This window comes from Trichoderma evansii (genome assembly GCF_050947405.1).
Source record: "Trichoderma evansii strain SZMC 28006 chromosome Unknown GGI43scaffold_3, whole genome shotgun sequence".
NCBI classification, from domain to species: domain Eukaryota; kingdom Fungi; phylum Ascomycota; class Sordariomycetes; order Hypocreales; family Hypocreaceae; genus Trichoderma; species Trichoderma evansii.
This window is the reverse complement of record NW_028145203.1, coordinates 2,170,062-2,192,577: the sequence shown is the minus strand read 5'-3', so window position 1 is coordinate 2,192,577 and position 22,516 is coordinate 2,170,062. Positions and strand designations below refer to the sequence as shown.

At 45.9% G+C, this 22,516-nt stretch overlaps 8 protein-coding genes and 1 non-coding gene across 9 annotated transcripts; 5 read left to right on the top strand and 4 right to left on the bottom strand.

Moving 5' to 3' along the window:
- The first annotated feature begins 335 nt into the window (after positions 1–335).
- Positions 336–1,029, top strand: GGI43DRAFT_396998 (GNAT family N-acetyltransferase). Its single transcript, XM_083205046.1, has one exon. The coding sequence runs from the start codon at positions 446–448 to the stop codon at positions 977–979; it is 534 nt and encodes a 177-aa protein (XP_083064427.1). The 5' UTR covers positions 336–445; the 3' UTR covers positions 980–1,029.
- Positions 1,030–1,109: 80 nt separating this feature from the next.
- GGI43DRAFT_257230 (uncharacterized protein) lies at positions 1,110–1,714 on the bottom strand. Its single transcript, XM_083200918.1, has 3 exons — positions 1,471–1,714; positions 1,329–1,408; positions 1,110–1,264 (listed from the first exon to the last, which is right to left on the bottom strand). The coding sequence occupies exons 1-3, from the start codon at positions 1,589–1,591 to the stop codon at positions 1,241–1,243; spliced, it is 225 nt and encodes a 74-aa protein (XP_083064426.1). The 5' UTR covers positions 1,592–1,714; the 3' UTR covers positions 1,110–1,240.
- A 584-nt stretch (positions 1,715–2,298) lies between these two features.
- On the top strand, positions 2,299–5,097 carry GGI43DRAFT_257218 (N-terminal binuclear Zn cluster-containing/DNA binding domain-containing protein). Its single transcript, XM_083200917.1, has 4 exons — positions 2,299–3,650; positions 3,744–4,167; positions 4,227–4,518; positions 4,599–5,097. The coding sequence occupies exons 1-4, from the start codon at positions 2,420–2,422 to the stop codon at positions 4,941–4,943; spliced, it is 2,292 nt and encodes a 763-aa protein (XP_083064425.1). The 5' UTR covers positions 2,299–2,419; the 3' UTR covers positions 4,944–5,097.
- A 706-nt stretch (positions 5,098–5,803) lies between these two features.
- GGI43DRAFT_396995 (kinetochore complex Sim4 subunit Fta1-domain-containing protein) lies at positions 5,804–7,891 on the top strand. Its single transcript, XM_083205045.1, has one exon. The coding sequence runs from the start codon at positions 6,027–6,029 to the stop codon at positions 7,317–7,319; it is 1,293 nt and encodes a 430-aa protein (XP_083064424.1). The 5' UTR covers positions 5,804–6,026; the 3' UTR covers positions 7,320–7,891.
- Positions 7,892–9,975: 2,084 nt separating this feature from the next.
- Positions 9,976–11,280, top strand: GGI43DRAFT_257198 (uncharacterized protein). Its single transcript, XM_083200916.1, has 2 exons — positions 9,976–10,490; positions 10,612–11,280. Exons 1-2 carry the CDS (start codon positions 10,270–10,272, stop codon positions 11,063–11,065), a joined length of 675 nt encoding a protein of 224 aa, XP_083064423.1. The 5' UTR covers positions 9,976–10,269; the 3' UTR covers positions 11,066–11,280.
- Positions 11,281–16,318: 5,038 nt separating this feature from the next.
- GGI43DRAFT_380764 (fungal chitosanase of glycosyl hydrolase group 75-domain-containing protein) lies at positions 16,319–17,551 on the top strand (the record flags this gene model as incomplete). The annotated part of the gene is made up of 3 exons (XM_083203025.1): positions 16,319–16,481; positions 16,556–16,893; positions 16,958–17,551. The coding sequence occupies 3 exons, from the start codon at positions 16,319–16,321 to the stop codon at positions 17,549–17,551; spliced, it is 1,095 nt and encodes a 364-aa protein (XP_083064422.1).
- Positions 17,476–19,993, bottom strand: GGI43DRAFT_257167 (Metallo-dependent phosphatase-like protein). The gene is made up of 3 exons (XM_083200915.1): positions 19,541–19,993; positions 18,411–19,470; positions 17,476–18,352 (listed from the first exon to the last, which is right to left on the bottom strand). Exons 1-3 carry the CDS (start codon positions 19,877–19,879, stop codon positions 17,799–17,801), a joined length of 1,953 nt encoding a protein of 650 aa, XP_083064421.1. The 5' UTR covers positions 19,880–19,993; the 3' UTR covers positions 17,476–17,798.
- A 435-nt stretch (positions 19,994–20,428) lies between these two features.
- Positions 20,429–20,510, bottom strand: GGI43DRAFT_t49. The gene has a single exon. It is a non-coding gene; the product is annotated as a tRNA-Glu (tRNA).
- A 368-nt stretch (positions 20,511–20,878) lies between these two features.
- GGI43DRAFT_431343 (NAD(P)-binding protein) lies at positions 20,879–21,922 on the bottom strand (the record flags this gene model as incomplete). Its single annotated transcript, XM_083209396.1, has 4 exons — positions 20,879–21,352; positions 21,410–21,660; positions 21,703–21,823; positions 21,887–21,922. The coding sequence occupies 4 exons, from the start codon at positions 21,920–21,922 to the stop codon at positions 20,879–20,881; spliced, it is 882 nt and encodes a 293-aa protein (XP_083064420.1).
- Between the last annotated feature and the right edge of the window lie 594 nt (positions 21,923–22,516).

The window sequence follows — 22,516 nt, the reverse complement described above, 5'->3', positions numbered from 1 at the left end:
TGGGTATATATATAGCAATATTCCTTCTCGGCTTGAATTTAAGTGTGTCCGAAGTCGACCCCGTACATGTAATCTCAAGCCGAATGCTTTTGATCGCCCCGTTTTGGATATGTGATAGTAGTATGATGGGAGTATATATCCCAAATATTGATCTTTTAGTCTTCCACTGTCTTTTTTATTTTCTCATGGCGCAGAAAATTACTGTGCCCCAAGTTCACAGTTACGTATGGCCAGACCGGCTTGACTCACTCGCCGATAGCGCATGCAGTTAAATAGTATGCTTATCCGCTAACTAGCCAAGCTAATTGATGCACCCGCTTCAACATGCACGAACTAATGCATTTGTGCTTGTTAAACAAAGTCTTCAGCCTTGACCCAGTATTCTCACTAGTAAACTCTTTTTACCTCTAGGCCTAGTGGAAAAGAGTCCATCCGTTTTGCCAAAATGGAAATACGAAGGGCCACAAAATTAACAAAGGAGGCCATTGCCGGCCGAGACTTCTCTTTTGAGATAACTGCCGAAGTAGCGAAGCCCTATGATGCGCTTATGCGAGCCGAGACAATAGTTACCAATCCTGTCCCGGTGGTAAAAAAGGATTTCGGCTTTGATGAGTCCGATTTTGAGAATATCAAAGACCATGATGCGGCATTGTTCACTCTAGTTGAAGCCGAGGTCGTTTACGGATACATACATGCAGCAAAGTCTTGGAATAATATGGTGGAGATTCGTTGGATTGTGCTGGATGTGAGCATTCGCGGTCACGGATACGGCAAGATGCTTATGGATGAGGTACTGAAGTGGGCTCGCCAATTGGGAGTTGCTGGGATTCGTTTAGAGTCGCAATCGAATAATGTGGCAGCATGCCACTTTTATAAGCGATACGGATTCAAGTTTGGTGGCTACGATGAATACCTTTATAGAGGAATTTCGCAGAATAAGCAGGAAACAGCCTTCTTCTGGTATTTTATGTTGGAATAATTTGAAATCACAAGTTGTCCAATAGAATGAAAAGAAATCAAGTATATTAACTCCAAAGGGTATCCACTCTTTGCTATTTGGATGAGAGCATCGCAACAAGCGTGTAGCTAGCTCTTTAATTAGATAGCAGAGTTTTGCAATTTTGAAAGACAATCTGTTGCGTGCTTTTGAAACCAACTCCAATCCATCGTGTGCCGTAATTAAACATCAGCTTTAAATAAAAATCGTTCTCTAGTCTCTTTCTGACAAATCACACTGGACTCAAAGTACGCTATACAGCTGCGCCTATTCAGAGTCAGTATTATAATCCCCTAGTTTAAATTTTCAAGTAGTATAGAAACTCACTTACTCGGGCTTCCCAGTTTTCCTGCTTTTTGCAGTGCTCTCGAGCCTCTTTCCATGTCATTTTTGTCTTCTTGGCGCTAGGACCTATAAGCTTATTAGCAATACTGCCACTTGCGTATCATAAAAAGGAAGACCAGGATCATTACCAGCTGTAGCTTGTTTGTCCGATCGTATAAGCGAAGAGTCTACCAAGGTTACTTCGGAAGACATTGCTTCAGGCTTCGCAGCCAGGGTGGAAGCCTTTTTTGATGAGAGTCCGAGAGGCATGGTTGTGATGGTTGTGTGAGTCCTTGAAAAGTTGAATAGTTTTTCCTATCGAAGAAATATATATATAACTTTCGTCGATCGATTATATCTGTGAAGTGGGGTCTATATTCGTGTAGAGTGTTGTTGGCGAGTAAGAGTTTTCGTTGTATAAGATGTAAGACAGAGTATACTGCGTTTAGAGTATAGCGTATTTGGTGACTTGGTTCGAGAACGAATAATTGTTCAAGTTTATTTTATATCTAAGATATTAAGATAGTTGTAATGGAAATCGAGTCCCAGCAAGTCGAGGACACCAGCCATATATATATTCAACTCGGAGTACAGTTCCAGTCAGCCCGCCCATAAACTTTGATAATCCTGGTTGATAAGGATTCTCGCACGTGTGGGTTTGACATGCCACACAATTGACAAGCTTGGTTTACGCCATTCCGTTTTCTGAGTCATCTGCCGGGCTAGTATAGGGCGGATTGGATATCCTGCTTGGGTGGCCCATACGTGGCTTGCATTCTCACGCGTGTAAGTCGTCGTCACGAAGGCATCCAGGTCCAGCGCCCTCCCGATTGGCTCGGAGTGAGGTGTCTGATCCACTCTGCCACGCCCTTGCTCTGCAGCCTTGTTGGTTACTAGTGTTTCCGAGCGACGTACCGAAACCGAGCCCGAGGCCGCCTTGTAAATCCGACGACCTGCTCCTGACAAACCATGGACTCTTTCTGTTTACCAATGCAAGCATTTTTGTTACAATTCTCAGCTGATTCCATTTTTTACACTCCGTACGGCTATCGTCAATTCACCGGACCCTAGCTAGGCGTATATGAATTTCCTGGGCTAATGACTGCACAGTCAGCGTCTCCGCCGGTCATGCTCCGTAGGCCAAATGGACGGATGCAAGCCTGTGATCCATGCCGTTTACGCAAAGTGGCCTGTGATCACCAGCAACCGGTTTGCAGACGCTGTGTTAGCAGAGGTCAAGAGGACGAATGTGTTTACACGTCTTCGCTCCCTCGGAAGCCACTATCCTTAAAACAGTCGCCATCGCGCGATGATGCGGGTGCCCCAGCCGGGGCTACGACTTACACCAGTGAAAACGGCTTTCACGTTCAGGCATCAACTCCGAGGACGGCCGGACTGGGGCCGAGCCGGCGGCCTGGATCCGCCGAGAGCTACAGATCATTGCGTCGTGCAGAGGTTCGGCGACAAACTAATACACATATTCACGACGCCCGAAAAGTGACATCGCCTTTAGGGCCGTCGCATACTGCTTATTCCTTTGAGTCACCTGTGGACCATGCTGGGCGTCGTCGTCAGTCGATAGACCACGAGCTCGTTTCGACTACCGCAACCCCAGGAGGGCATCTCCTCTCGGATAGGGCGTCTATCCCGGCAGAAGATCAAGAGTCAGGGTATCTGGGGTACATCAGCCACTCTTCAGTCTTGCAAGAGACTGAAAACAGCCTATCCATGATTCAGGGGTTTCAAGCGCTCTTACCTCAACTGGCGAACAATGGCTTAAGACAGAATGTCGAAGAGCTCAAATGTCATTGTTCACCGACAAAGGACATGTGCCTTGTAGTGCTTCGAGGGATACCTGCCCTAAATGTGGGCCGCATTGAGGCCAATAAAGACTCTCCGCTCTATCAAGATGGCTGGTTGAGGGTGGTTGCACAGCGCGCACTCTCCGATCTACATGAGAGGTTCGGCTCTTACTTGGGGCTTTGCCGTGTGGACTCTCAGCTTGAGGAAATTGCGATTTTTCTGAGCGAGAACACCACCAAACCATTTGATGAAGACGGGCCGGATTCCGAAAAATGGATTGGCCAGTTTACAGGCCCTAACTTAAGATGGGAGACGATTGGGTTGATTTTTGGTTTTATATATTTTCTGTCTGATGATTTTATGCGATACGATAATGATTTGGTCAGAAAACAATGGTCACAGATTTCTCGGGTCTGTCTTGGCCTTTGTATTGACTTGAGCAGGAGGTTTGCGTCAGCAAACAGTCTGTTAGCCCAGCTTTACATGCGCCGATCTATCAAAGAATCCATACATACTGGGGATGCTAGTAAGTGGAAGCCCCTGTATCGCAATTTGTGATTCCAGAGCTCCGATATACGGTGAAATTTGTATCAGATGGTATCATTGCTAACTCAAGTAGGCTATTCCTCATGGGGGACCGGGGCAGAGTCAGTGGCCTTAGCGACATTCCTTGGTTTACATGCCGAGTCAAATTCCCCGTCTTACGAGCCGTCATTGGCTTCCGAATCTCGACGACTCCTTTTTGCTCAAGTGTTTGTTGCAGAAAAGCACGCAGTACTGTTTACAGGCCGGCCTCCTCGATTATCTCATCGATATGCGTTTACTCCCCTCCCACTTGACCTACGGGATGAAGATCTACTGCAAGGTGGAGAAGCCATCAAAGAAGCTGTGAATGCTCTCGATAAAAATGGATGGAACACAAGCGGAAAGGTGTACGCCGCAACTTTCACCCGAGCAAGATACATTCTATCGCTTCTACGAGATGAGCTAGTAGAGATTGGCATTGGCAAGGCAACGCAAAAAGTTGCCAATGCTCTCCTTCAGTAAGCTCAACGCCTAATGCATGTGTGCTGTACCTAGCCTTGCTGACTTATGGATATAGCGATGTCAAAGAGCGGCAGATCGAAGCCGTCAAGGAATTTCCTTCGGGGCTAGACTATGATCCGTCTGATCTTGCGCATCCCGATGCAAACATTAACGTGCTATTTGCACGAATATTACTACAACTTGAGCAATTGCAGAATCTCTTTCTGATTGAAAGGCTGCTATTGAAACATGGAGAAATGAACAAATCTAGTCTGTTGCCAATTAGTTATCGTCTTGTTGAGTTGACATTACTCTTCTGGACGCACAAGGATTGCTTTGCCTCTTTTAGAAATGACTTTGAGTGGCTGGTAAGACAAACCCCGAATAATTGTCTCAGCAAGCAAAAGAATAGAGAGCATATACTAACGCGGCTGGGGCTTTTTTTCAGGTCATGGCTTTTGCAACTCCCAGCGGGGGTATACTCTGCATGGAGCTTCTGAATTCCTCATTCAAAGGCAGCCATCCAGAGAATCCTTCGATAACGCGGTCGAACATTATACAGCAACTCAGCCTCCTGATAGGTTTTCTTGAGTGGATCGATCCGTCTAGGCCGAATGGCAGCATGTGCGTGAATACCAGTGCCGTTATGAGGCGTGTGCTGGACCATGTTCTCAACGCTGGCAGTGATAGCATGAGATGGCAGCCAGATACCCTTGATGATATGCAGCTTGACTTTAACTTTGAACTTTTCGATACGTATGACTGGATTAGACCTGAAATTTTGACAAACTAGGCGCTGGAGAGCTGAGATATGAAGACGGCATACGCTCCCAAGGACATATTACGTACATAATTCTTTTTTTCGACTAGCTCATGACAACTAATTTATCTATAGCTACTATTTGCTTGTAAATACCATCATAGAGTACATAAAACACACAGCCATCCCCCCAATCAACCCCCTTACCCTTCTAGGTATATACCGCTCACTGACAAACTCAAACGTCAAACCTCTCTGGCACAATCTCCGACTCCAATCTCTCGATTTCCCTTTTACAGCCAAAGCACTCTTCATCCCATGCGTACTCGCTAGCAGGATATTCTCGCCGCGCGGCAGCTCGTCATGCGGCCATCGGCCATTCTCTCTCAAATAGATCATGTGGCTCTCACCTTGCCATCTTATTCTACGTATCGAATATCTCTCTAGTAATTGCTCTTTAGCCTTTTAATAGTCTTATAATAGCCCATATGGGCTACCTGGAGATATCTTATGGTAGTTCCCCAGCCCCAGCGCTCCGAAAGTTAAGATGGAGGAGTGTAGAGCGATATTATCAGATTATAAAGCACTTTGCTATCTAAATTGGAAAATTCAAGATGTAGTACGTTGTACTAATATTTACAAGAGCTTATTTTCAGTAAATTGTGCCAACTTATTGTTCCAGACACTTGTCTGTCCTGGGCATTAAAGCCAGCTATTCTTAAAAAGATACAAGGACTGAGATCTTTTTCAAAAGATAGCGCCGAACCAAAAAAAAAAAGTATATATATAACAAAACGGAAGTCAGCAGAAAAAGAAATGAACAAAAATACAAATAGGCATATATCTGAGCCTTGCAACGAAATACTGATGAAGAGATATCGAGCTCATGAGTGGTGAGAATCGCGATACCAAATGCTTAGTCAGCAATTCTCAAATAGGCAATGCACAAATCCCAAACACTCTGACCGTGAGTGAGCGACCTCATCTTCACAAAGCAAAAACACCTTGTCGCATCAATGGCCAGGCGACGCGTTCAAGATATAAACTCACTTCCTTGAAAATTAGGCAGCGTTCAGTTTCTCTTTTTTGCAGTCCACGCAGACGCGCTTGTGAGCCATGGCGCGTCAAAAGGCTCAAAAGGCTGGACCCGCATCAGCCCAGCGATCACAGACAGGAAACCAGAACGGCCATGAGAGCGAAGCCGAAGCTGGTGAAATTGCGATTCCGCAGTTTTTCAACACCACATTTTCAACTCACCGCGCGTCTCCACTCTTTATCGGCGCTGAAAAGCTGGACCAGGCCCGCCTTGATCGACTCGCTCACCGGCTGCGAGATACGCTGGTTGGAGATGTGGTTCGTGGAGTGCAAATAGGGTTGGCGGCTACAGACACGCCCATGGGCCAGGTTGGACCGCTAAAGGCAGTGACTTTCCGCTGGTTTCAGGCGACGGATGTTTTGGGCGACAAGTCCTCTGAGAACTGGAGCGAGCTGCCGGATGAGCAGAAAAGGGGACTTTGGATCGAGATGCGGCATGAGAATGCAGCCTATGTTGCGCTGTTGTTGCCGGGATTTTCGCGTTCACATCAAGGGTCCAGCATAAGCACCCCAGCTGCGAATATATGGAACATGGGCTTTGACACTCCGGATATCAACGAGGCTGATGGTAGCCAGTTCCTTCGTCTACCCTTACTGCTCCTTCGAATGCCTCAGGCCCTCAAGACTGTCATCGGCGAATGGCTGTCAACAACCTTCGATTGCCGTGTCACTAAGCTCAACTTGGGCACTCGAACACTAGTCAGCGTTCTAGAAGACTGGATTCAGCGAACCGGATTACCGCGGAGCGACTCGGACCTTGTGTTGACTCTCGCATTCAATGCACCTGTAACAGACCCAGGCCGAGAAGCTGTACTTCGATTGGACGGCGATTCATACGAAGATGAGGATGAAGCTGAAGCAACTGAGCCTGGGCTACGGTCTATGGAGATTAGCATTTCGGCATCAGACTTGCGCCTTTTCTTACGCGCCGGAAAATCGTTGCAGAAATCCAAGCAGACAATTTCTAATACGGGCCCAAGCACCGCCTTGTGGGAGCGTGATGACCGAGAACGGCGCAGGCTCGCAGGCTCTCATGTAGACGACGGGTGGGGATGGCTCAAGAACAAAGACGGCTCTGAATATCCCTTGATGGAGGCTTTGGCAAGCCATCTAAACCACCACATGGCACTGAATCTGTTCCATCCGAGTGTTCGTGTCATCCAAGTGTCATGCGGGGGATTTGTCCTCTCGCAGTCTCGGATCAAGATTGTAAAGTCGGGGGATGTCACGGACGACCTATCCAGAGCAGCATGGATGTTTGTGACGCTGTTGGGAGAACGAGTCCAGAGCGACGCGGTACGCTTGGGAACGTGACGGATGCAGATATACTCGACGATGAAATACACGAATTTTACAGCCAGCCATGCCGGAGGTTGGAGGTTCCACTATCTCACATGGCCAGAGCAACCATAGGCTTTGCTCAGACCTTCCTGTTGCCGTGAGCAGAAGTTTTATATGCGGCACTTGCAGTAGGCCACGTCAATGAGAATGCCACCAATAAATAGTGGCTACTCTAGGTGCCTCACCAGACCTGGGAGCCTGACCTGTCGATACCTATCGATATCTGTTCTATCAAGGCTGATCGGGCCAAGTATCACGACATATCAACTGTTGCTGCTAGGACATGGCAAGTTGGATCCGGCTTGGCAAAGCAGAAAGGAGATGCGGGCTTAGTGTTGATATCCATTTTGCAGGATGCACTGCGAAGTATAGATAATGAAACGCTACAGTAAGCTCTAGGTTCCGGACCTGCGTTGACGGCCTGTCTTGAGCAGCTACGAAAAGTAAGAGTAATATTTCGTATGTGCTCGTAGCGCAGCGAAGATCTAACTATACTAATGAAGCTATATAGAGTATTAATATAGCAATATCACGAGTATCACAAATCCTATTCTCATTCGTGTAATTAGGCCGAGTGTGCCAAGCGATGGTTGGCTTTGAGTTAGTCCGAATTCCGTGACGCACCGGGATTGCAGCATCTCTTATGCAGCCCAATGTCGGCTTGTTGCATGGATGGTAATTTAGCTGCTGCCTGCATTTGGTAGCGTCCCATATATCAATTTGGCATAGCAGCCTGTTTGTAAGCCGTGATGATGCCAGGAGGGGCAATGGGCGAGAACAGGAGAGAAGAGATTTTTTTTGTTGAGGCTATCCATGATGAACAGAGAGAGGGAATAACGGTTCGGCCAAATACTCATGCACTGTAACCCAGAGTGATGCCAAAAGTTCCGATTCGGTCATGGCACTGAGTGCAAGTATACAGAGTACTACGCTCTGGTAAGATTATTCGCATATGCTAGAATGCCACAATACCTATGTGATAGCGCGCTCTATAGATCTACAAGTCAATATAAGGAATAAAATTAAAGTATTCGTATACCACTACTGTACTGCTCCCGCCGCGAAAAACCCTTCTGTCGATCGCAAAATGCCAAGTAAACCACGCCAAAGCCAAGTCAAAGCCAAGACTTTCATCGTTGCTTTCCGCGGATCCCGTTGGCTCTTGCTTTGCCAAGACCCTGCTTTCGCTTTTCAGGAACAGCCCACCGATCGCACCTGCCACATCCAGGGAAGTACTTTCGTAGCTCGACATCGGGTAATCACGAACTTCATGCAGATCTATTGCTCGTTTCCTCATCTCCTCGCATCTTCATCTCATCAAGATACGTGAACAGCATGGAAGGACATGGATCCTACTCTACAGTATGAGCGCCGCACCATCGGACGCGCAAAAAGAGCCACTCGCAGGGCCTAGCGTGACAAGGTCTTACAGTATTTGCACACATCAACCGACAACAGAAAGAGGGCGGCATGAAGCAGTCTTGGACGGAAATTCGGCATCGCAAAAGTGTCTGATAGGCTCATCTGAGAAGTGGCCCCCAGCACCACCACCAGGATCTTTGAAAAGTCACACAACAGCAAAATAGGAACAGAGAAAAAAAAACATGAAAAAAAGAACTGTGTCTGGTCTAGTATTGCATGGCACTACTAGTACATGCGCACAATACGGGGAATCGGAGAGCGAAGAGAGCGAAGAAGCTCTAATCTCCACTGGTTCGTATTCTGCCCTCCTCTCGGTTCCGTATCGGCGCGTTTCTCTTCCACCCTTGACGGGACCGGCCGCCTTTTGCAGCATGAGACATGCTCAAACAAACCATACCGTGTATCTCACATCCATGCACGGGGCAGATCGAGATAACGGGTGAGGCCGTGTGATACACAATGATGGAGCTTAAGAAAACCATGCCCAGAAAAGGAGAGCTGCAGAACCGGCAAAACGCCAAGAATGTTGCTAGGGTCTTGTGAACGCATTCTTGCGCAGAGTGGCTGCATTTTTGGAGGGCAGGGGCTGTGGTTCTATGGCTGGTGCTAACCCATCTCCGCAGAGCTGCCTCTCGCCGCCGGATGGGCGAACCGAAAGCCCATTACCGAATGATTCATGACCGTTGGCTAGCGAAGCGTTAGGCTGCCAGAGCTTTCATTAATTAGGCCCCAGCGTGATCCATAACCACGATGTATTCGCAGACACCTTGTCTGTGCGGAGGAACGTGTCACCTTTAGCAGGGACGCCGCTGCTTGCTTGTAATGAAGGCTGAGGGCCAATATATGGAAACCAGGCCACTGCATCAACGCCACGTTCGCTCGCCAAGCTCCACGCTGTTTCCTGAGCGCTCATTTATACTCTGTTTTCTAGAACCAGTGACAAGTAACGGTTTCGCCTCAGACCCGGTACACCTACTGTCGCAATTACTAGACAATCTCAGCAGCCCTAAATCATATTATGCGCCAACGCTGATTTTGTCGAGCAAGACCCACCCCGGCACTGCAGCAGCCGGATACACGGCTCGGTCCAACACTAGGACCCTGGCCCAGAAAGCTTCCTAAGGAACAAATATTAATTTCTGGTAGCTTGTAACTACAATAAGATCTGCTGTCAACTAGTAATAAAAACCAAATGAACCCTGATTAGCTTACCACCTGCTTTCACTCTTCTTCTCTGCTGGCTCAAAAAGGAAAAAGTATGCTAATTGAGCCTGGCGCGCTGCTATTCAGAATAGTTGGACTCTGGATCAAGCTGTCATAAGATTTTTAAACTATATTCAATATCGCCACTTCTCCTTAAGCTGCCCGCTCATCAGAGATTAGTCGATCGACAGCTGCTTGGACGGACCAACGGCGCCCAATATCACGAGTCCAAGCCACCAAAAACTCAAGAGGAAGAGGAAGAGAAGAGAAAGGGAGAGATATCAGGGACAATTTTACCATGAAAGTCATAGTCGCCGGAGTTACTGGTCATGCTGGCTCAGAAGTCGTTAGCCACTGCTTTGCGGACGAGCGTATCACCAAGGTCATTATCCTGACAAGGAAAGCGGTCCCAATAGATATTGAAAGCCATCCCAAAGCCGAAGTAGTATTGCATCAAGATTTTTCTCAGTATCCCGAAGAGATGATGCGCAGATTTGAAGGGGCTGAAGTATGCTTATGGTAAGGATAGTTCCCAGCATAAAAGCCGCGACGAGGATGCGAGAAGCAGCATGCAAACAGCCTTGGCTATATATGCGTGTTGGAATGACTGCCTGATTTTCTCGCTAATACGAATTCTTAGGGCTATTGGAGGGAGAGTCAACCAGTTCAACAATGATAAAGAATTGTGTCGCAAGGTTAGCGTGGAATTCACGCTGGCGGCTGCGAATGCGATGCTGAATCATCTCGCCGACAAAGTTCCCAGCGGCAAGAAATTCCGATTTGTCTTTTGCAGTGGCAAATACTCGGAGTGGAATCAGAAGCGGCCTCTTCTTTTTCTGGCTGATTCTCGCCGTATTAAGGGAGAAGTCGAAAAAGGTCTATGTGACCTCGCAGATGCAAATCCTGACAAGTTTGAGACATGGATTTTGAGACCCTCTGGCTTCATCGAGCCCAACGCCTCATTCTCTAAAAAGATTGTCGGTGGTCTCTATGGCGCTATCACGACTGCCCAGGTGGGAAAATCCATGGTTAAGGTAGCCTGCGAAGGCTGGAAAGATAGGATCATTGAGAATAATGCACTTCTCAAGATGTAATTTGGTGTTCCCGGACTTTTTTTTTTTTTTTTTTTTTTTCCCCACCTATATTCTTTAATACTTGCGGCTACACAGCAACGGCATACGCTTTCAGATACCCAGGTTGGCTTGTCACGAGAGAAATGTTTCGAATACCGGATTATCACCACGTCTTTTTTGGAAACGAAGAGCAGCGCCGGGCGCGCTCAATAGGCATATGGACGGGAGTTATTCGAAATCAGGAATGGGACCAATGTCAGAACGTATATGGCGACTACTGTTCGACTTCGAGCGACTTCGATATTCTATCAAGAAGAATTTTTGTTTTTTTAGTCTTATTTCTAACTAATCTGATCATTAGATCATTTCTTAATACATATCATTCATAACGATTCTGGCATGGCGCCCACGAAATGTAGGAGAATTCTGATGAAGAGAGGTGATGATATGTTATTGGAATTCCTCAGTTTTGCATTGTAATACAGAATATTTAATTTTTTGATTGGCTGCACTGAACACTAAGAAAACCGAGATTATCTGGACACTTAGACAAAGCTTTCAAGAGAAATGTCTCTGGTGGATTATTTCGCTCGAGGATTATGTATCTGGTGACGTTTGGTATCAAAAGGCTGGAGTAGGGACAACGCATAACTAATACATAAATACTTTCGTTATTATCAGGTAATATTAGAATGCCAAGTTAAAGTAGCAAGACAGTTCTAGACAGATGCGCGATCGCTAGGCCATCTCTGGTAAGAATTATACCGGAAATGTAATCTTCGGGTTGCGTATCCTTTTAACACGTCACCGCACTTGTTACTATTTTTCGGCGGATTCTATGTCGTCATGTGGTAGATATTTCTCAAGCAGTAAGAGCAGCTCGCTTTTTACAGTAGTTTTAAATGTCGTGTGATATAAAGGGTAATATCGCTCTACTCTACCCTGACGTCTTTGGTAAAAAATAGTATTTCGTAGAACATGTTTCTGTAGCATCGTAAATATTGAAGAAAATTTACAGACAAGTGAGCCGAAAGAATTTATCTGTCTTTCATTTTATACAAGTACCAGATATGACTCTCTTCAAACATTTGACTTCGATATCGTGCCCTATTCATGTCAGCCGCACGCTATGTTGTTCCAGAAACTGGGCGATTACGCAAAGGAGGTTAGAGCGAAGTGTCTTCTTTACTTACATATTACTATTTACATACAACGTTGCACAGTGAGAAAGTTGTTGGCCAATCTAGCACTGGCCCTCAGGTTATTATATCATGATCCAATGATCAGACATACGATGCAGCAATCGAAATATTTAAACATTTTACTATGAATATACTTATGTGTGTGCTTGCAAGGTAATTTTGCACATACTCAAGGTGACTCATAAGGAATGACAAACTCTACATGGTATTACTGCCTTACAACTCATCTTGGGTGGCGTCAAGATCATATTAGGCGTAAGCGCAATTGCCGCCATGTATAGAGATATATAAGAGTTCACATTTCATGTATATAACAACGTCTCATTTTACAGATTATATGTCACACGCAGGATGACATCCATTACCGCCAAATATAGAAGCGTATCAAGCGACTATGAAGCAGTTTTACCAGAATCTACATGAAAACATGGAAACAGGATTCAGCTACCATTTTTTTTTTAAGTCTTTCATAGCTTTCCTCTCATAATCATTGGCTAACTAGTTATTGCAAAAAGGGAAGGTAAAAGAGAAGAGAACGGATGACTTGCTCTCTTGCTCGTCCTATAAGAGTTGAACAAGATGACTCAGCGGTGAGAATGCCCTATGACAAAAGTTCCATAGTAAGACCTTATATGGCCCTCCATTCAATCCATATCCTTGAGCTTACATAGTCATTAGTGCCTTTTTTAGCCTCGCGCATGCGCAAATATCTGTAGTAAAAGCGTTTAAGGATCGGAATATCAGTGGGAGCATCTCTTCAAATGCCTGTTCTCCTGTAACGTTTCCTGTTGAGAAGGGTCTGGAGTGGAATCGAACATTACAATGAACCCTAGCGCAAGTAGAGATGAGTGCTGATAATAGTGACTATACGGGAATACGTTTTCTTATGGGGAAATAGTTACGGCTTATATAACTTATCGTAATAAAAGAGAAAGAATAGATATTTTTGGCATAAGGTAGTTATGACAATGCCACTAGACTCATATTATTATTTACATCTTTGTATTTACCCTACTTTTTTTACTAAAAGTATGAGGAGGGCCATTATATGGATAAAACACTCAAATAGGGGTTTAGGATTCATAATAAAAATAAAAGGTAGAGATTATCTCTAAGAAAATGTTATTGCTTACAAGTTTTGACAATTTCTTCTCTTTTATTCTACCCTATAAAGAATGAAAATATTATTTATTTGTGACTATCATGAACAAATTTGATCAATAACCTCTCAGAGATTGATTGGTTCGGATAAAGGGTAGCATTGAATGCAGGGCTAACCGAGTATTGCGGAGTTTTCGCTCTCAAAAATCCCGACACCTGCATAGTCATCTTGATTACGTATTGTATAGAGGAGTGCTTTCGATAAATCACTTTAGACTATTTCTCAACTTGGCAAGCATTCAAGCTCTCAGGATGCCCAGCCATGTGGAAAGTCATAGCTATAAGCCTCAATCCCTCGGTCTATTGGCCATTTCTTCTTGCCTGATAGAAAGAAGTTCAAAATGAAGTCGAAAATATTATACAAGTGCACGGCGTGGCGACGTATTAAAAGCCTAGCCTACTAGGCTATTCATGCTATTATTAGTATGTATATGCATCCTAAATTCCGCTGCATATACTAATTATACCCTCCGACATCTGAAACAAAGCCTCTCTTCATGAGATATCGGCACAGGCCTTTACACCGTTTCCTTCGTATATCATCTCGAATTCTAAATAAAGACTGCACCAGCTATTAATAGAAAAGCCAAAGCCTATTCGATAAACATGAGCTGTGGGCTACAGGGAGCTTGGAACAACAAGGCTCTTGTAGCCAATCACTTACAGAGGAATGCTATTGATTCCATCTAGTTGCATACTATGACGATGTCAGTTGGTAGCACATTTTGACCCCCAACTGTCATTGTGAATCATGGCTATACTACCTTCCTTCGGGCTGCGCAGTTACGCGCAGTTTATACTTTGCTCGCCATAGTATTCTTCCAGAGGCTTTATGCTTTCTCATTTCTTTGTGCTGCGCTGGATGTTGCGCGCGTCCAAACCGCGCCGAGATTATCCATTTACGGTAACTTAGTTATGCAGTATATTCCGTGCCAATACTAGTATGCCAGGCCGCTATCGAATTCCGCAGCTCGCAGTCTTTCACCTGCACATACGGGAAATTTAGTGGCCAGTCAGCTTATGGGGCTAAAATCGCGTCTCCTGCCGGTATTTGTCGTGCAATTAAATTGCCAGCAGCAAAATCCAGCGGACCAAGCCGGCTGCCCTGCTGGCCAACACGCCTGCATAGTGCTGGATAGTGAAATGGGAAATATCCCCCATTTTCGGTGGCTCAAAGCAAGGGTTGTCTGCGAGGATCGATCCAGGGCGACACTTTCTTTGGCCCTCTTTCTTATTATGCCGGTGGGATTGTGCAGGCTGTCTTGGCCTATGGTCAGCCAAGCTTAATCGTTACAGATACTATCAACATTTGAATACATTCAGAAACGAGCCAACAACAATGGACGTGACATACATCTACGGAACAGCGGTATGATTGTGATCTTATTAACCTCACTAAATCATCTCATATCCAGAGCCTAGATAGCATCCCCTTGGTGTTATATTCTACTTGCCTACTTTGTATAGGCCAGTTTTTTATGTGGACTCGCTCTCGCAAATAGGCTGGTGGGAGACAAAGCAAACGGGTGAAAAAGAGTTAAGAATCCCCGCCGTGGCTTTTTCTTAGTTTTTCTAACCTTATGTAGCTCCCCTGTCAGCTGGGTACTACTTCGTATGTCTGCATTAGGTCGGGCGCTAGATCGCAGCCTTTGTGTTCGAAATGCGTGTGAGGCCGAAGAAATACCCGTACGGAAATGTCTTCCCCAAAAGGGTGATGACGACAATATTCGACTTATCAAGGATAGCTTGGGGGCTTGAGACCCGATGCATTACTCGGAGGCCACTGTGAGCCTATCAATCTTGAGTCTATGAGAATTTGTCTCCCAACCATAATAAATATCGAAACCTTCCCAAAGCTAAAATTAAGCATGCATTTCTAAGATAGAGGCATAAAGGATGTCTAAGCAGCTCAGTTGTAATCAGCAGTAAGCCCCATAACTCCCTTCCAGTTCAGCCCACAAAATGGACCACTCTCTACCCCTTCCTCGTATAACTTTCAAGGCAGTTGATACAAATTGATCAACTGAAAAAGGAAGCTCCCAAAGAGCGTGGAAACCTTTCGCGGGGGTCACATTGCGCTTCAACGCCAACAACAAGAAACAGCACACGATAGGATTTACTCCTGCATTGATGCTATACACGTGGCAGGGATCGGATGTAACGATGGGATTTAAACCAGTTGGTTCATCCCAAAATGGGATTTGCCACTCCGGGATACTGATGTAAGAAGATTGATTAGCGAGAAATCATGATTGGGTATGACGAGCCTGAACGGAGCAGACCGGTGTGGCCGAGACAGGCATTATGCTAATTACAGTCAAACAATTGACCTTAAGCGATAGACAAATATACCTTTCATCTATGTATGCATGATCTTATTTCAAATGTGTCCATCTAAAACCAACAGGAGGAATTACAGCGCTGGGTGTATGTGCCCCTGAGCCATCAGCAGCGTCACTCTTTGAACCAGAACAACAAGGCTGAGGATGCCTTACGGGTCTAGCCTGCTTGTCGTATTACAATAGGACTATATAGCTGTACTAGGAATATTTCTCTCTTCGTATTAGCATCTGACTCTGACGATGTCACCCTCATTCGTCCATTGCCAGCCTCGCAGGGGTGGTGTCAGAACTTCATTGGTAGTGCCTGGCAACCACTATCAGAAAGGAAGCTTGAGATTCACCGTTGGGTTCCTGCCGACGATCCAATGGGCCGATTATGCTTCGTTAAAGTTTTTGCCGAACCTTGTATACATATTCTCATCTATATTGCCTACCCTGGTCAATTATTAAGTTGTAAACTTATATAAAGAGCCAGCTTCGCTCCCTTCCGGATCAGCAGTCTCTCTCACAAGCTCACCACTTGAGAATCAATTTAGCAAGAGGTCTCATCTCATCTCTAGCTGCTCATCATGGCTGTCCTCAAGGCTGCTGTTCTCGCGTCACTTGCCAGCACGGCGGTTGCCAAGTCTGTGCCCGCCAACCTTCAGAATCTCCTCAACTCCATTGTTTCCCAGGGATCTTGCAACAACCAGCTTGCTTCTGGATTTTATAGCGAGGATAACGACGGTGGCAGTAAGTCTCGCCTTTCAGGAAGATTTAGAGAGTTGAATTGCTTTTCCTAACACGAACCTCTTTTCTTGATATAGCTACCTCTTACTGTGGTGACCATCTTGCCGACTATGGTATTGTCTATCTCCAGAGCATAAATGGCAAGCTAGCCAACATGGATATCGACTGTGATGGTATTCAGGGAGGCCCTGCTGACGACGGTCGCTGTGGCGACTCTTCTGATACCCAGTCCATCACCGCCTTCGCTGATACTGTCGCCAGCTATGGCACCGGTCAACAAGATCTCGATGCCAATGCTCACCCATATGTCGTCTTCGGTAACGATGGCAGCAAACCTAACTGGAGGACGTTTGATCCTCAATCTGTTGGTGTTGAACCCCTCTCCGTTATGGCTGTTGTTTGCAACAACCAACTGGTGGGTTTTACCCCTAATTGCTACTATTTTCGACAAAACTCCTCAACTAATGCATCTTGTTCAGGTTTATGGTGTTTGGGGAGATACCAACGGCGACGATGGCGATTTCCCTGTGGTTGGCGAAGCCTCTATTGCTCTCGCTACCGCCTGCTTTGGTGACAGCGTCAACGGTGACAGTGGCCATGATGCAGATGATGTTCTCTACATCGCTTTCACTGGCCCTAGTGCCGTCCCTGGCGCCGGTGGCGCTCAATGGAATGCCCAAGACTATAACGACTTCGAGAACAGTATCAGTGCCCTGGGTGACAGCCTCGTCGCCCGTATCGGCACCAGCTCCAGTGGTGGTGGTGGCAGCACTGGCGGAGGCGGCGGCAGCTCTGGCGGCAGCGGCAGCGGCGGTAGCACTTCTTGCTCGTGGGAAGGACACTGTGCTGGTGCTTCCTGCGGCAGTGATGATGACTGCTCTGATGATTTGACCTGCAGCAACGGTGTCTGCAGTGGCGGCAGCAGCAGTGGTGGCGGTGGTAGCAGCAGCGGTGGTAGCGGTGGTAGCAGCTCTTCTTGCTCATGGGAGGGACACTGCTTCGGTGCTCCTTGCAGCAGTGATGACGACTGTTCCGATCCCTGGGAGTGTGTTAACGGCTCTTGCGGTAACTAAGCTGCCTGGAGAAGCCAAATGAAAGCCTTCAAAGTCGAATTTTGAACTTCTTATGTATATATATTATCATCCGCAAGATGGATGACTTTAAAGGAGTACAAGTAAATAGCGATGTTCATGGAAATCTGAGATGTTGATCAGTTGCTAAGACAAACAGCATATTGCCCAAGTGAAGTCCATTACAAGTATTCAATTGTTTTTCTATTGCTTATTCTGCCCAGAATTAATGAAGTAGGTCCTGCGTTGCTTATGACCCGATAATTTTGATACGTCCTTCCAGTACTGGCGCTATCACTCGCGTCCAGTCGACAGCACATTCAGCCTCCTTTGAGCAGTCGCACACCTTAGACTTGATACCTGCTCTATGCGCCCAGCGGCCCCAGAACTTTTTCATCAACAATATCTCCAGGTCTATCTGGCTGTCTGAATCGCTTCCCGTATGATCACTCTCAGTCCCTGTGTCAAAATGATCGTCATCGTCGTCAAGAGGCTTCTTGCTAAAGCCCAAGCGTGAGTGTAAAAATTTATGCCAAGGATCTTTGTGGCCATCAGCTTTATCCTCGTGAATCTTGAGCTGTGATACGTGGCTCTCTCCCTTGAATACTTCAGACGGCAACTCAGTATGACCGCATTTATCGGCAACATGGTTCCAATGCGAGGATAAGTTGCTCCACTGGCCGACTGTTCGGAGAGCCATGAAGTACTGACGGAGCATAGCAGAGATGAGAATTCCGCTCTCTTCATCGACAATTTCCTCTACCTCTCCCCCTTCGGACTTGACGAGCAAGCTGCTAAAGCCGTCTAGCACCAGAGTTAGCTTAATAGGCTTGGCAAGTATCTATACATCCAATAGGCTTACCTTTTCCACGCCCCATATAACCTCTAGTCGCTAAAACGTATTTCTTTTCAGGCTCATAAGTCTTGCCCCCAATCTTCACCGACAGTATTCTCTGACCAGATGGTTTGGATGGATCAAATACATATTCGATGCCCGATACCTGCGAAAATCTTCCTTCAAGGGCAGGATACAACGAGACACCATTCTCTAACGCATCCCAGATTGCTTGTCCCTTGGCTCTCAAAAGGACAACAGGATCTTCAAAGGGGAAGCAGGAAGTGATATCCTTAATTCGGATAGCTCCTGGTGGGTAGATCTGGTCACCGCGAATTGTACCACCTGCCATGATAGCACAATCGGCATTATGATGTATACGCATGATGTCGCACACAAAGTTGCCCATGTTGGATTCCTTCAAGCGTGCGGTGATGAATCGAGCATCAAGAGGCATGGCCGTCCATCCCACAGGCTTGGCGAGTGACTTTTGTAACTTGGACGTCAAGCCATCTACCAGTTTGGCTGTGGGCTCATCCTCAGGTATATCGGATGTAATATCTCGTCTCCAGATTTCAAAATCCCATCGTTTAGGGTCATCCTGCTTCCGCCGTGCCTCGATATAACTGAGCTGCTTGAAGTCAGTCCCTGAGCGCAGGACATGGGTGCCGTTCCTAAAGCTATGAGCATAGTAATGATCATGGCCACCGAGAATGATATCGATAATACCATCCGTTTGATCAGCTAATTTGTTGTCGTTTGGCTCACGCATGTGACTTAAGCAGATAATAATCTCAGCACCCTCCTCTCGTAGCTTTGGTACGAGCTCTTTGGCAACAGCGCTGGCGGACTTGTAGATAAGATTTGGCGGAAGACTATTAATGGTTGCAAGCCACTCCCTCTCACCCAGGCCAATCAGACCCACTTTGATGCCGTTGGAGGTAGTGAGCATATGAGTCCTTTTGGCGTTGCCCAAGGGAACATCCTCTCCCAGCGCGGGATCCAAAACATTGGCCAATAGCCAGGGAAATTCACATTTCTCGGCCAAATGCTCAAATTGTTTCACTCCAAAATCAAGATCGTGGTTCTTAGTTGAGGGGTTTGGTTAGCGGGTGTACTTCATCTCACAAAGACGTTTCGAAGATTGGACAACTCACTCCAACGCAGCTGGCATCTGTTCCAATAGCATTCAATACCGGAACCATGTGTCTTCCCTTCGTAACACTGCTTTCCAGGCTGGGATTGAAAACATCGCCAGAGAATAGGGTCAGAAGTCCAGGTTGACCTTGAAACTGCTCCCCCTCTTTATACTCCTTGCAGAGCGTCATGAATCTCGCCAGACCGCCAACTGGCTCTGCACTGGCCTGGTCGACATGATAAACATCGTTATAGTGCAATATGCGCAAATCCGGTGCCTCGGAACTGCTGTTGCTCCCAACTCGGCCCGACGAGAAGGTCACTTGAGGATCCGCCGTGGGTTTAGATGCGTCTCCCATGTTGATCGCTACCTGTATCCAAAGATCGATATATCAATTGTTTGTTTAGCGATCTTATCTTACCCCTCACTAGCTGTAAGGTGCTACTTCGTATGATATTGTCGTGTCACCGCCTTGTCAGCCCGTGACCTGCAAGTTAAGTCCAGAGGCTCCGAGGGCATAAAGATGCTCACGTGATGCACTGTCGAGTTTGTCTCTTGGCATAGTGCACGCTGTCTACAAACCAGTTCAATATTAATGAGATAACTACACTACTATATACGATAATTGGGACAACTATGAATCTAAATCTAGATAATTATTTTCATAATGACTGGAGCCGATCATACCCTCGCTGTCGATTCAAATGCCTGGTACAGAGCTACCGTAATTATCGAGATCTGCCGACCAGGGGTCCGTTATTAGGGGGCCAATTAGCAGCTAGACATTTGCAAGGTCACCGACCCGCTTCGATCATAAATGAAAATAAAGGTCTTTTGTTGGTATTGCCATAAAAAAGAATTAGAGGAGCTATTGTGAGCAAAAAAGAGTGCAAAAAGTGAAAATGCTCTCCGATACTGGGAATCGAACCCAGGGCTGCTCGGCGCTCATTAATGAGAGCGAGCGATGTTAGCCACTACACCATATCGGATGTTGAATTGAAAGCAAGGGAGAAAATTTAAACTATACACACATTGCCCGTGAAAGTGGCAAACTATCAATGAGCAAGTGTAAAAGAGAAAGGAAGAGAAGACCAAGAGTCTCAAAACAATAGAAGAGGAGCACAGGGTTACACGTTATGGGTAAAAAATACAGCCTAGCGATAAGCAGGCGTGGCCAATTGACGATGCCCTGAAGCGCCGGCAAAAATTATTCGTCGCGTAAGTCTCGAGTGACACTTGTCTACTTAAATATGACGGCTAGAAGATGAATAAAAATAGCACGATGCAATATGTTAGTATACGACTCTCTTATAAGTTCTAATTTAAATCATATGTTGATATTTACAAATCTTATTTGCTAGATGAGATCTTTTTTGCGCAATACTTCCGTGATAACTCCTTCAAGATCCTCATTGTTGTTTAGTTGAAGAATTTTCTTCCATTTGCCAACTTCATCGGCCTTGAAGAGTGCGAAATGCCCGGGGTCATATATCGTTCCTGTTACAAGATCACGATATCCAGCATCCACTTCTCCTCTTTCTAGCTCCTCCAGCCCTCGAGCAATTGTCGCGGCGGAAGTGTCACGACTGACTTTGTATGACTTTCCTTGAATCCTTTCCAGCGCAGATAGCGTTTGATTCTGCGTAGAAGTAAAGGAATTCACAAATACGTAGGTATTTTCAGTCTCCTTTAGGTTTCTCAAAACTGCAATAGCTGATCTTGCTACTTGATCAACAGTGCTTGTGTCGTATTCTTGATTACCTGAATCATAGATTGTCACCTCGCCCTTGTCAAGGTCCCACCCCAAGGTTCCACGACCTTCTTCGAGCACCTATATGAACATGTCAGTAAAGCCTAACGGGCGGAAAAAAATTAAAGAGGTGCATACCCATGAAAAGAAAATTCCTACACAAAGTGCCGTCCAGGTAAGCCCCTGTGACTCCTTCGTACGAAGATGGTCGACAATAGCCTTTTTCTCAACGGCGAAGGAAGGGTAATAAGCTACGCCAACCAAAGATGTGTTTCCTCCATACTCGCTAGGCAAGAATCTGCGCACGCCTGCCGCTGCTGCGGCGTTGACAGCCGTCAACTGGTAGTTGGCGGCAAAAGTGCCAGTTGTTGAAATGACTGCATCCTGTCCTTAAAAGATGGCGACAAGCGTATCGAAATCATCGTATTCACTGCAGTACATGGTTACACCGGGCCCATACGAAATGGAATTCGATGGCCTCGTCACAGCTGACACAGTGAATCCTTCTCGTTGCAGTGCTTCTACAATGGCACGACCCAGGCCACCGCCAGCCTAGTAAACTCTATTAGATTTTTTTTTACTGCCAATTTTAACTGTTCTAGGTTGATTGCATACCGCAAATACTACCACATTTCGAATAGGCCGCAACATCACTCTTCTATAAATTAAGTGGAAGGTGGCCCTTGCAGTAGGTATTTGTTTCAAACTGGTATAAGTGTCTATACTCAAATTGTTTAGTACATGTAAGTATCTCAAATCCAGAATAGACGCCTTCAAAATACTTGTAGAGAAATGAAAGAAAAGAAAAAGAAGAAATAAATCTTGTTCGATAGCTACCTTTTTGTTCTGGGCTACAATGGAAGGATTCTGGCTCTATTGCAGCTGGGGATTGACGGACACTACATTTCCATTAAATCACCCATGTCGAAAAGCGACGAGTCATATTTCTGACACAGACTGACCAGTTTGCATAAGAATTTAGCAGGCCATAGTGAAGCTTACCTGATCCCAATACTACAATGTTTGCGTGCGTGCTGAACCGTGTTTACTTCTCATATAACTTTGTAACTTTGCCCTAAATCTTTCAATATGTATCTCCTTCTTGACTGTATATTCAAATAATGAAAAGGAATAGACAACTACTAACAAAAGCGCCGTGCAATGAAAATATGGAGAGACATTGCACGTAATAAGTAATACGGACATACTCTTCCTGGCGAAGGAAGAAGAGGCCTGCACCTGGAG

Coding starts and splice junctions, on each gene's coding strand:
- GGI43DRAFT_257167 (XM_083200915.1), bottom strand. CDS start 19,879: ATGGGAGACGCATCTAAACCCACGGCGGATCCTCAAGTGACCTTCTCG. Junction 19,471..19,540: donor CAGATGCCAGCTGCGTTGGA/GTGAGTTGTCCA, acceptor CCCTCAACTAAG/AACCACGATCTTGATTTTGG. Junction 18,353..18,410: donor TTATATGGGGCGTGGAAAAG/GTAAGCCTATTG, acceptor CTCTGGTGCTAG/ACGGCTTTAGCAGCTTGCTC.
- GGI43DRAFT_257230 (XM_083200918.1), bottom strand. CDS start 1,591: ATGCCTCTCGGACTCTCATCAAAAAAGGCTTCCACCCTGGCTGCGAAG. Junction 1,409..1,470: donor GGACAAACAAGCTACAGCTG/GTAATGATCCTG, acceptor ATAAGCTTATAG/GTCCTAGCGCCAAGAAGACA. Junction 1,265..1,328: donor AGGAAAACTGGGAAGCCCGA/GTAAGTGAGTTT, acceptor GACTCTGAATAG/GCGCAGCTGTATAGCGTACT.
- GGI43DRAFT_257198 (XM_083200916.1), top strand. CDS start 10,270: ATGAAAGTCATAGTCGCCGGAGTTACTGGTCATGCTGGCTCAGAAGTC. Junction 10,491..10,611: donor GGGGCTGAAGTATGCTTATG/GTAAGGATAGTT, acceptor ACGAATTCTTAG/GGCTATTGGAGGGAGAGTCA.
- GGI43DRAFT_257218 (XM_083200917.1), top strand. CDS start 2,420: ATGACTGCACAGTCAGCGTCTCCGCCGGTCATGCTCCGTAGGCCAAAT. Junction 3,651..3,743: donor CATACATACTGGGGATGCTA/GTAAGTGGAAGC, acceptor TAACTCAAGTAG/GCTATTCCTCATGGGGGACC. Junction 4,168..4,226: donor GTTGCCAATGCTCTCCTTCA/GTAAGCTCAACG, acceptor TTATGGATATAG/CGATGTCAAAGAGCGGCAGA.
- GGI43DRAFT_396998 (XM_083205046.1), top strand. CDS start 446: ATGGAAATACGAAGGGCCACAAAATTAACAAAGGAGGCCATTGCCGGC.
- GGI43DRAFT_396995 (XM_083205045.1), top strand. CDS start 6,027: ATGGCGCGTCAAAAGGCTCAAAAGGCTGGACCCGCATCAGCCCAGCGA.